This window comes from Eptesicus fuscus, chromosome 24 (genome assembly GCF_027574615.1).
Source record: "Eptesicus fuscus isolate TK198812 chromosome 24, DD_ASM_mEF_20220401, whole genome shotgun sequence".
Lineage (NCBI taxonomy): Eukaryota > Metazoa > Chordata > Mammalia > Chiroptera > Vespertilionidae > Eptesicus > Eptesicus fuscus.
In genome coordinates this window covers 10521628-10534567 of record NC_072496.1, presented here as the reverse complement: position 1 = coordinate 10534567, position 12940 = coordinate 10521628, and the positions used below count along the sequence as shown (strand labels likewise).

General features: G+C 41.3%; 1 protein-coding gene across 1 annotated transcript in view; it reads right to left on the bottom strand.

The window, feature by feature from the left end:
- USH2A (usherin) overlaps positions 1-12940 on the bottom strand; it is a 407070-nt gene that overhangs the window by 81888 nt on the left and 312242 nt on the right. The window contains exons 55-56 of the mRNA XM_054712927.1: positions 6648-6755; positions 638-821 (exon numbers count right to left, since the gene is read on the bottom strand). Of these exons, the coding sequence (XP_054568902.1) occupies positions 638-821; positions 6648-6755 (292 nt within the window). The remainder of the gene's footprint in view (positions 1-637; positions 822-6647; positions 6756-12940) is intronic.

Below are 12940 nucleotides of genomic sequence, written 5' to 3'. Positions count from 1 at the left end.
ATCCTAGAGTGTGCTAGTACACTGTAGAGGATTCCAATTAATCTTCCCCATTTTTAAATGGGTTAGAGTTCAGAGAAATATGTTTAGAGGAAGATGTTTCTAAATTGATCTGCCATTCTCTACAATAAAACTAAATTGATCTTTATTCTCGGCAATGAAACATCTGTTGATCTAAAATATATCTTGTCTCTGCTGAGAAATGAAGTGCAAATAGGTGGATTTCCCCCCTAAAACCACTCAGGTCTACAGATAGTGTAGCAAGCAGAGAAAACATTGCACCAGAAGAAAAGGTAGTTGACGTAAAACAAAACTCTTTAAATTTCTTTTAATGCTGGTTTAGGAATGCATGTCTTTGAAGATATGATAATTTTTAAAGTTACTTTGTGTTTTTTATATACTTAAAAGATTTTCATGCTTTCAAGTCATCTAGAAGAAGTATCCTGAAGACTAACATAATGAGCTAACTCTTGGATCATTGACATCTGAAATGGATTCAATGATCTCATCAGCTATTCAATGGCTAATGAATGAGGAGATTAACTAATTAAATATTGTTTCAGTGGGAGACACACTCTTTTCAAAGCTGAAAAGGCTAAAAATCTAACTGCTTGATTGGCGAAGTTTGCTCTTAGTTTACCTGCTGTTGGGCGCCAGGTTTTGATCAGTGAAATGCTGGTCCTCGCTGCCCCCCAGGAAAACCGAGGTCCCATTACGGATCAGCTGATACTGAGAAATGAGGCCATTGGGCCTTTCCGGCGGGCTCCAGTATAATTCCACGGCTGTTGAATTGATGATAATGTGTCGAGGTGTCGCCCACACGCCTGGCAAAAAATAACACAATGAGGTTTCAGTGTTAGGATACAATACACACCTCATCAACGTCATAGCATACTCAGATGCTCTTATCTGTTGATAAAACAAATCTCATGGCAAATGAGATTTTTTACTTTGGAGGGGAAATGCATATTTGGGGATATATATATATATATATATCTATATATATATATATGGCTTTATTTTATTTTTGAATTGCCCTTACGAAGTGAATGTCATCCAAGTAGGGATGGGAAATTTCTCTGATGTGGCTGCTACTCTGAATGTACTGGTAATCAAGACCTGAGGGAATATGTGAAAGCAACATAGCCTAGTATTTACCTGAATTATCCACGTCACCAAATAAGCCTCCTTTCTCTTTCCCTCTCTGACGCCATGTGCTGTTGCTTTTCCTCCTTTCTTTCGGCCACTCCCTCCAGCCCCACAGGGTCCGTTTCCCCTACTGGACCTCAAAGTGGCTTAGTCCTCAGAGACCTAGGTCATCGCCTTTCCTCTTCCCTCCCTTCCTCTCCTTTTCGCTCCTCTTTCCCAAAACTCACTTTCTACGTGATCTCCACACAGTCTTGGTTTTCTGGATCATCTGCATGCGGAACACACCCAAGTGCCAATCACGAGACTGAAACTCTCTCCCCAGCGTCAGTCTCATGAATCTAACTGTCTACTTGACACCTCCATTTGGATGACTAATTACATATAGAAAATTTCAAACATCCAAAACGGAACTCCGGGTTTTCCTGTCTACAATCTGCTCATTTCCCGATGTTGTCCGTCTATTGGGCCAAAAAAGTTAGTCTAGAGGCTTTCCCTTTTCACACCCTCGAATGCAATCTATCATCAAGTCTTGCAGGTTCTACCCTGAATGCATAATGTTCTCTATATTTTTACTGCCATATTTCATTTTAATATTTATAAAAGTGCATTCTCCCTCTTTCTCTATATATAGGCATATGTGTGTGTGTGTGTGTGTATGCATGCCAATGCAATCTTTTTAAAAGAATAGATTTTTATTGATTTCAAGAGTAAAGGAAAGAGAGATAAAAACATCAATGATGAGAGAGAATCATTGATCAGCTGCCTCCTGCACAACCCCCAGTGGGGATTGAGCCCACAACCCGCGCATGTGGCCTGACTGGGAGTTGAACCATGACCTCCTGGTTCATAGGTCAATACTCAACCACGGAGCCATGCCAGTCAGGCCAATGTAATCTTTATAAAATATATGACCCTTTTAAAATGATTCACGTAATTTCAACTCCTTATGCTAGCCTGGGTGGCCCTACATTTTTCTGACTCTGGCCTACCAGGCACTCTTCTCTCAATCCACAAAAGACTCCTTTCTCCCCAGAATGTTTCCAGTTCTTTCCCACCTCTGGGCTTCTGCACTTCCACTCCCTCTGTCTAGAACACTTTGCTCAAGACACCGTGATAATTTTGCATTTGAACTACACAGTTCAACAATGTGTGTAAATATCTTGTCAGGGAGGTCTTAATTAACCTCCCTTCCCTAACTCTAACTTGAATCCTATAAAATGATCCCAATCTAGTTCCTCTCTATCATACGCCCATTTTTGTTTCCCGTTTAACACTCCTAGCATCGTATTCCTCTTCTTTCTTTGATATTATCATTTTCTTCATGCTGTTACGACCATGCAGTTTACTTCTTTCCATGTGTCAGTACAGTTTGCTCTGTGGGTCTTCCCTGTGTTATATGCCAGTCTTTGTAGATAGCACAATGCCTAATAAATGCTGAAGGAACACATTAGTTGGAAATAGCTCTCCTGTAAATTACTATGCTAAGCTTTCCAGGCAGTTCCAGCAATGACAGGGATGACTAAGACGTGGCTCATTCCTTTTAAGTGTCTACCCTTCTGTTTAAAGGATAAAATATGTGCACAAATAACTGTCATTCTGGGTCAAACATTCAAGTCCTCTTACAGATGTACAGAGGAGAACCTAATGACGAGGAAGTTCAATCCCACCACTCCATGTTGTCACCTAGGTATGTTCTGAAGGGACATTGCCACCCTCTTCTTCAGCTTTAAAAACCCAGTTCAATATTAGGTTCCTTTAATGAGTAGTTTTTGCTTGACTGTCTCTCCCGTGTAAGTTACTCAGTTACAGGTAAGATCCTGAAACTTTTAAAGAAAAATTTTCAGGAAATTCAAATGCAATTTATTTAGCAGCATCCCGAAAAATTTTCAGGAAATTCAATGCAATTTATTTAGAGTGATTTCAAAAATGGCTCAGACTTGCTGATTGTCTAAGGAACAACTTGTTCCTGAGACGGAAGCAGTTCATTTTGTTCTGAAAGCTTGCTCTACCTTAGATACTTGGACAAACCCACAAATCACAGTGTACGTTTTTTTTTTCTTCTGAGTTTCTCTGCCAACAGCAGCCAGATGACTCAACCAACTAATTAGAGTTCTGACTTTAACATGATATTAATTTGTTGATTTAAGAGAAAGTACAAAAATTCATTCATAATCTTCTTCCCACAGTCAAGTCTTAGTCACCTTGAAGGGATGTACTAAAAATCAGCAAGATATGGAAAATAATATTTCTTAGCTTCCAGTTTAACCCAGTCAATACAGCCTGTGGGTATGGAATAGTTAATGAAATAAAATGAAGCAACATTTTGGGTTTACGTCATGTTCTAGGTAAAAGTTTGAGTTTCATATTTGTACAAGCTCTGCTCATGTTGGCAACATCCCTGTGTCCACTGGTTTGGTTTGTAAGAGGAACCCGAAATATGAAAAACCAAGGGCTATGTTTTTACTTCTGTAATGATACGGAGATAGTGTTGGCAGCTGCAAGGAATCGTTGACAGAGTGAGACCACCTTTGGTGAGATGTCTTAATGAGTCCAAGATGGAGAACCTGTCCCTCTCGGAGCCGGAGGTGGCAGTAGAAAACCTATTCGACATAACAGAAGGGCTGAGATAAGGCAGCTCAAGGGAAGAAAATACATGGGCACCAGGGAAATTGCCTTGAGTGGGTAAGCTAGCTGAGAGGACAAGAGCGAAATTCTAGAAGGAAGACTTGGTGGGTCTTTTGACATCATAAGTACCCAAAAAGAATTCCTTTGAAATTCATCTTGAGTGCCATGAAATATTACCCACTCTCATGTCCTTAAACATCTTCATTCCAATAGAAAAACCCCAATACTTATTGTGGCTTGGCTTTTTTTTTTTCTGGAAGAAGGTGAAGGGAACCAGTGTTCTATTAGATGATGTCAGGGAGGAATTGACATCCGGACTATGTACTATTTGTTAATTTATTCATTTGGCATTCTACCCAATGTTGTGTCATTTTCAGTGTTGGGCCATTCTAAAAAGAAAGCAGCAATTCAAATTCACCCCACTATTTGACTAAAGGAATTTTCTATGAGGGAAGAATTGTAGAGAATTATGTCCAATTGATCAATGAGGTCATGATATACATTCACTTTTCTTCTTTTTTTGTTTTGTTTGAAAATGAAAGAGAAATGAGAGGAGCTAAGTGTGGCTCTGAATAAACACTTCTTTTATTTCTCTACATATCCACTTAGGACACTCAAATGTGAGACCTTCAATCTACGTCTAATTCACGCAAATAGGCATTTTATAATGGTGTTTGGGTTATTAATTTAAGATGATGAGTTTGTTTCCACTTTATAGTACAACAACAGAACTTAATGCTGCTGGTGATTGGTTTCCCTACAACTCCCCAGTTAAACACACAGACTACATTTATTTCACATACAAGTTATTCACAAATGGCACTTATGCAGCCAGAAAATGGATTCTAAATCCATTGTTTCTCCTGTGCAGGAAAGCCCATTTCGTTTATTACTCCTTTGCACAGCTATTTGTGTTCAAGGAAAGGTGCATAAAGTTAAAGAAAAAGGAAGTCAAGGATAGCATTTCTCAGCTCACACTCCCCTGCGCTGTTGAAAGCTATAATTTTTAAGTCAGGAAATCTGAGTTCTTTCAAAAGAACTGCTGTTGGGTTTGTGAGGAAATAGACACTTATCTTCTAAGAATTTAAATGTATGGATTTCACGAGTAAACCGGAGGAAGAGACCCTGTTATTTTATCAGGTTTGAGTTTCAGCCAAAAGTGGCTGGTAGATCCTTCAGAAATTATCCATTATCATCAAAGTATCCATTTGATAGTTTACCTTTCCAAAAAATCCACTGCTGGTTTCTTCCTTTCAAAGGAACACTAAGCTTTTTGACATGAAGCATTCTTTATATAGAAAACATCATTAGTGAATTCCTGGTGAGGAGCCATATGTCCCTACGTGGAATTTTCCATTTTATTCCCCATTTACTGGTAGGAAGTTCAGGTCTAATATTCTGAGGTACAACAATCCCTTTCATTAGCAGAGTAATGGACAGGCGGTTCAGGACTCTATGATGGTAGTTAACATTATACTTCTGTTAAGAAATTTATTTATGCCTCTATTTCCCCACATGCAGAACAGGCAAATAATAAAGTTTAAAAAATAATTAGTTGATCAGTAGCCCAAGTTTTTGAGCATGTTTTTCTCTTAAAAGTAAATGATAACACCCATCCCAATCCCCAATTCACAGGTAACCATTATTATCAGATGGGTGTGTACGCTCCCAGAATTTGTCTATGCATCTATCTATAGAAATACATATTATTTTCTATGTGTGCTTCTTGTACATAAAATACAATATATTAATGTAGTTCTATAACTTCTTTATATGTGCAGATCTTTTCATTTAAAAAATTTTAACATTTTCATTGATTATTTTAGAGAGGGAGAAAGAGAGAGGAAGAGAGAGAGAGAGAGAGAAATATTGATGAGATAGAAACATCAATTGGCTGCCTCCTCATGCCCCTGTACTGTGGCTCAAGCCCACAACCTGGGCACGTGCCCTGACTGGGAATCGAACCAGTTCATGGGCTGATGAAGCTACACTGGCTGGGCTCATCTCATTCTTTTAAACGGATGCATACAATTCCACAATGTGAATATACCCAAATTCATTTAGCAACTCCCGTACTCACAGACATTTACATTGCTTCTAATACTTGGCATTAGACAAATTACGGTTCAATACACACCCTGGTTCAGGCCTGCTGGTGCAGTTGTGGGAAAAGTCATTTTCTGGCATAGATCATTAAAATAAAACTGCTATGTCACAGGGAATTAACATTTCAAAATGAACAGAGTTTGTTAATTTGCCTTCTATAGTGACGGTCCCACTTTACATTCCCTCAAGCCATGTTTGTACATTTCTTCCACTGTTCACTTGTCAACGTCCTTATTCCTCGTGGTCCCTCTCAGACGTCAACTAACTGCTCCGTGAAATCTCCCTGGGTATCCGGATGGGTTGTCATCACCCCCTCCTCAGATTCACCTGTTCTTTCGGAACATCCCCTTTTGGATTCTCCCTCTTCCTACAGGTTTGGGTGCCTGTCCTATACACTTCTACCTGACTGCAAGGTCTAGATGGCAGTGGGTATTTTAGTCCATGTCAGCAGGGAGCATGGTGCTTATTATATTAGGAACTCCAGAAATATCTAGCTTTTGATTTTTGGAGGAATTTCATATCCAAGACTAAAATAATAATAACTTTTATATAACACCAAATCAACAAGGTATAAAGAATGGAAAGTGAGCATTAACTTGGAAGGCTTATAGTTGACCCAAACTTGAAGAATGGAAACCCAGAATATTATTTTCTTTCTTACCTACTGACTTTAGGCCGTCTTCCTTGTTTGTTATAAAAGAGTTCAGAGAGTTTACTTAAAATCGCCATAGGAAAACATCTCCTCCCAAAGCACGGGTATTTTTAATTACCTCGAGGTGCTGCCTGCAGCGTCTGACCTAGAAAAGGCTCGCTTGAGGTGCACCCGGCAGATGTACAAGCTGTAAGAGTGAAGCTGTAGCTGGTATACGGCTGGAGACCTAGAAAGAGCAAACAAGAAATCAAGTTCATCTGGAGAGGATTATTTATTATCAACGAGGCACCAGAAGTGACATGCAGAGCTGCCGAGACGGTATCCAAAAATTTTTTTTAAGAGCAGAAAACACCCTTTAAGGAAGATGAGAGCTTCATAAGCAGTTCAGTATTAATAGAAACGTCATTAATCACTGATGAAATAAGAAACTCTCAGCCTTCGAAGAGATTTATCCATGGAATCCAGCCATCCGCCTTTCTCTTCATTCCCCTGTACCACAGGCCATCGGCGAGGCCGCCCTGCCCAGGTGGCAGGAGCCCTCTTTCTCTCAAAGAGCCCATCCCGCGCTGAGAGCTCCAGAGTTCTTGTTTTGTTTCAAAGTCCTTCCTTAGACTGTGGTGAACTCTTTCGATCACTTCCAGCCCTAGGGACGTACAGAACAAATCTAATTTCTTTTCCACATGACAGTTCTTCAAATATTTGTGGACGGTTCTCAAATGCCCCCCGAGTCGCCTCTTCTCTGGGCTAACCATCCCAGTTTCTGCAACTGCTTCTTACATGAATAGGGGCGGAAAAAAAATAAAAAAAGAATGCTAGATTCAATGTTCTTTTTAGCCCAGAGCCATACCCAGCTAATATTAACACCAACTAACCCTCTTTTTTTAAGCTTTGTACTTCACCATGAGATAGCTGACCATCTCACTTACTGCTGTAGTGCTTTGGGGGGGGGGGGTGGGATGTTCGTTTTGTCTTTACACACAGATTAAACATAATTTGATGAGGGGACAGTGCTTATTATTATTATTTGTATTTAGAATAACACAGCACAGTAGCAGCTCAATAAGAAGATCCCAGGGAGAAAAATGACAATCCATTTACAACACAAGTTCTATGTTGTTAGACTTGACCACTTCCTGGCTGGTGACCTTGGAAAGTAATCTGGCTTTTCTTTACCTTGATCTACTGGTCTGTAAAATGGGAAATCTACCTGGTAGCATGTAGCTCCTAAGACTGTTGAGAAGGGGAAATGGGTTACTTCAACAACACATTATGTTGGCAGAAGCAGCCTGAAGACGCAGAAGCATTCAACAAGACGTATACTGAGTCTAATCTTGCCTGTTTTGATTGGTGGAAAAATTCAAATGTTGCCAAAACTTAATTTTTTTTAATAGACTTAGTTTGTACGTCAAATAATGGGGCTTAGCTGTAACAGGCATCAGATGATCACTACTGTCACATGAACTCTGAACGACCTTTTCACATACCGTGTCCTTTGCATGGGGTGCTTCTTCCTCCAGAGACATCCATGTGTCACTCTAACGTCACACAAATGTGTTCAAGTGCTACATCTTTAAAGATTTTGACCTTCGACACCCAACACTTTTTATCAAATTACTATCTTCCTTCCTAGCCTTCAACATTACCTGCTATTTTGTTATATGTCTGTTTATTTGTTGTTCGTCAACCCCTCCATAATCTAAGCTCTGAAAGAACAAGGACACTGGTTTACCCACCACTGCCCCCTCCGAAGAGCGACCAGCACAATGCAGGCGCTCGCTACAGGAATGAGACCACTGACTGACGGGTTCACTGAGGATCAGAGCGGTGGTCTGGGTTCTCTGCTAAAGCAAGGAGGTGCCGTAGCTGGCGCTGCTCCAGGAATCAGCATCCGCGCCCTTCACGTTTCCTTATCAGTTCAGGGAAAAGATGCAGATACTTATTTGACTGCAATCTTCCATCGGGTTGTGATGGGAGGATTTGGACAATTTTGATATTTAGCTGATTTGCAGATGAGGAATGTGATGAAAGATCCAAGTCATACCCAAGCCATGATGTTTGATAAAAGCTGATGGGGAAATGCGCTAGGTGATAAAACACAGGGCTCAAAAAAGAAATGGAAGGAAACATCTGAGAAGGAAGGTCAGAGACTGCAGGGGCAAGAGCTGAGTTTGCCTGGTGATGTCCCCCAGGCCCTGTCTTCACTGAAAAACGGGGGTCTTGACCCTTGTCACACCATTTCATCTGAGTAGCTTACTCCTCACTTAGAATGGAAGCAGTTTGAGAGTAGGGATGGTATTTTGAGGTTTCTAAAAATGTAGTGCCTATTTTAAATGTTCATTGTTTGTGAAATATTGTTTAAAGAAGACAACCATACAAAAGTGCTCCATCACAACATGTGGGCTATGAGGGCATGATAGTGTAGACTTGCTTATATGGGCTATAGACCAATGGGAGAGAAGGTGATCTCTGAATCTATAACTCCCCACATTCCATTCTTAGGTCCTGCATTTTTCATATTGCTAGAGGACTGGATGACTAACGGGCTTGGTTCAAATATCCTGTAAGGAAAATATCTGCTGCCATCAGACAGAGATGATTTCCATGAATGAGACGACCTTCTATATGGATGCCTCTGTACAACTCAATAAAACCAACACATTTCAATGGGAATTTGCTGTCATTTTCAGTAAGTCTCTATTGGTAGCCCTTAAAATGAGATATGTATGAAGTATCAGCAACAGGCAATGAAAAGGGCACACCAACTGAAAAGTACTCCTGAATTGATCAGGATGAGAAGACGGAAATAAAGAGAGATCTCCAAGGAACCGCTTAGACTGTAACTTAATCCTGAAGTCGAAGAGAAGGAGAAAAGAAAACATCACTCAAGCGCACAGCACTGAATCAAGAGTAGGAAACAGCTGTTGAAGAGAAAGGCAAATGCATGGAGAAGAGGCAGGCATTTAACACTGCAGCACAGTGACGATTACTGTGTCTGCAAATTACACGGATTTCCCCACAGGGAACCATGTGCTTTATTTTTAAAGGAAAGAGGCATAAAAAAGCCACACTCATTACAAGTACACTTCCAAGTAACGTTACCTTTAAGAGTAAATGTGTGTTAAAATGGGATACAGACCAATTTGAGAGAAGGTGATATCTCTTAAATATCACAAAAAGTCTGCCTATGGATTATAAAGATATGATTTGGGAAACAAAACCCAGGCCCGTGGAAGTTACATTTGATATACTCTATACGGAACAGCTTGTTTCTCAGGTTTAATCTCCAGATTAACTGCCAGGAAAAGGCATTTTGTCTGTTCTAATTTTGGACAGCCAGCACTACTGCAAAGCACGCATCCAGGTATGCTGCGATGACACCTGTCACATTCTAAAGAATGACCAGATAGCCCTGAAGACTATGAAATGCCACAGATGCCTCTATCAACTTGGTTACTGAGAGGTCTGGGCGGCTCTAGGAAGTTTTTGTCGGGTGGTCATCAGCATTGTACACCTTGTGGATAAATGACCTGCCTTAGCACCTCCTGGTTTATGGGTTGACAATCAACCACTGAGCCACACTAGCCATGCCTATCTTTATGTTTTTATTAATTTCTGACAGGAAGGGAGAAGGAGAGAGAGATAGAAACATCAATGATAAGAAATAATCATTGATCAGCTGCCTCCTGCACGCCCCCAACTGTGGATTGTCCCCAACTCTGGCTTATGCCCTGACCAGGAATTGAACCGGAAATGTTACCTCCTGGTTCATAGGTCAATGCTCAGCTACTGAGCCACACCAGCTGGGCTTGAAATGCTTAATGATTTCTGAACAAGGGACCCCTCATTCTGTTATGCCCTGGGCCTTGCATATTACGAGGCCCATCCTGCCTGAGATTTAGATGCGCTTGATGATCTCACTTTTATATCTAATAAAGATTAAACACAGGCATTAAGATGCTAGTTTGCTACTCAACATTTATTCCCTTGACAAAGATTTTGACACTTCATGAGTGCTAAGTGGTGTGACAGGTACCCATCCTGGCCCGGTGAGACAAGGGCAGACAGGAAGCTATCATCTCTCTCCTTAAGCAGCTTCACCTACTGGTTTAGGAGCAGAAGCAAGAGAAAAAGATATGGCAACCAAGTCTAACAAACGCTATGACAGCAGAATGTAGGACAGATACTATGGAAGCATACCGACTTATCCAAATGTAAAATCTCACTGTACAGAATGTCCCCATTTTGTGACATGGATAGTCAAACTATGTTCTCTTTTCCCCAAAGCGATGTGCAGGAAATCTGTCTGCCCGTGTACAGGTCCTCTCTGCTATACTAGTAAGGAGCACTGTGCATGCTCTTTCCACACAGGGAGCTTTCATGAGCTTCCTAGAGGATGCGGGCGGAAGGCAAACGCCTCTCCTTGCTAACTTCGTGCTGGTGTGTCTTCCCTTTTAAGTGAAATGCAATGCGGAGCAACTTTTAATGAATTTTTTAAAGAAAACATTTCCCCTAGTGTTAAGAGACACATAAGCCCTTATCCTGTCTGCCGCTAAAGAGGACATGATTAATTCATTTTGTCCTCCGTGGCCCTAATTATTTCGTTAATCCCCTTTCCCTGCGTCCACCCCGATGCTGACGTGAGGAGGGCCCCCCGTCTAAAGTGGAGGTAACCCAGAATGAAACAATGCCGTCGCTGACATCCCGATCGTTTGGTGCAGGCCGGCGGCCCTGTTTGGTAACCGGTGATATGAAGAGGCCAGTTATTGACAAGCTGCCATGTGCTGTTTGCATTAGCGAATATGAGAAGATGATGGCGCTGCTCCCTCGTCCCTGCGGAATCCAGCTCAGTGAGATAGCAGAAAACGCGCCGGTTTACTTAGAGCATTGATAACACCTCTAAATAATTAACTGAGGACTTCCTGTCTTCAATTACTTAATGCTTTTTTTAACATCTTGAGAGGATTATAAGCAATTTATGGATTGCACGTGAGGAGTGCACTCGCCGCTATTCCCACAAAGCATTTAAGGGATCATGTTTCCAAAGCTTGGTGGTAATTAAAAATAAGCACGGAGACAATGGGGCTGGGGCACGGCGCTCGCTCCCCTGCTGTCGCTTCGCAGGACCTACATTTCAGGCTCCAGGATGACTGCAGGTACAACTTCATCCGTGTTGCACTGCTACCCGGGGAATGCTGAGGTTTGGGAAATGATGAGAAAATGAAAGCATTCATCCCAGGGGGTCCAGGCAGCTCTTCGTCAAACCTTTGAGATGAACTGTGAAATACACTTGCTTATTTGAGTTCATTCCGTGACCTCAATAAAACAGTCACTCATATAAAACACTTCTGGGTTCAAGGTGGTTGGTCCGCTATCCATGGTGCTGAATTTGCCTGGAAGATCAAATGCGTCTGCACTCCATAGATCTCGGGGTTTAGGTCATCTAATGCCTACCTAGCACCATTCCTGTCCTCCAGGGCTACACCCGGGTGGCTATGAACTTGGTCAGGTTTTGCTGAATGAGGTTTATTTGCTCTTTCAACAGATAACTCTCTCTTTATGGCTGTATCCCCCCAAGTGATGTGTTCTCTAAATTGATCTAAAACAACACAAATGGACCAAACGGAAGACCTGGTGAATGAAGCTCTCCTACAGCTTACATTCCAGCGGGAAGAGACATAAAAAGACAAGGAGAAAACCAACGAAAATATCAGGCAGTGACAAGTCGATGACAAAAATGAAATGCAGGTGATGTGGTGGTGTGTTAGGGAAGCCACAGCTAGACTGGGGACTTCAGAAAAGCCTTCTCTCCTACAGAAGTGACACTGAAGCTCAAACATGTTCATTATTATTATAATCACTACCAGTAATTATCTAACATTATACTGTTATACTGTACTGTTATTATACTATCAAAGCTAATTATAAACTGTTATAATAAACAATAAAAATAATGCACTTATTAATTGATGTTAATAATAACAAGTTGTCACAACCAGTCAACTGTCAACTATTCTGTGTATTAATTACTGACTTGGTAGATAAATGTTGGCCTCTTGCTCATTTCCCCTCCCCTCTTGCTCTTTCCATACTTTCTTGGCTACCTTCGTCCCAGTACCTGCGAGTGTATCCTTGGGGAATGAAAATGCCTCTTTCTGTTTGTCTGGGGGGAATAAAAAGTGAAGACTGATGCAAAAACCCTACACCTCATGCATATCAAAGCCAAACAGAAATGATTTCCGAAGTGATCTGCTGTTGCGGCTGATTGCTGCCAGTGTGGCTTCTTCTATTAGTGCGGGTAAGCGGGATCTGACCATATGTCAAGAGAACACGTCCTTTCGAAGTGACCTCATCTATCACACACACGCCCCTGGGATGCTCGGCCCCCAACCACAAGGACAGACGCTTCCGGTA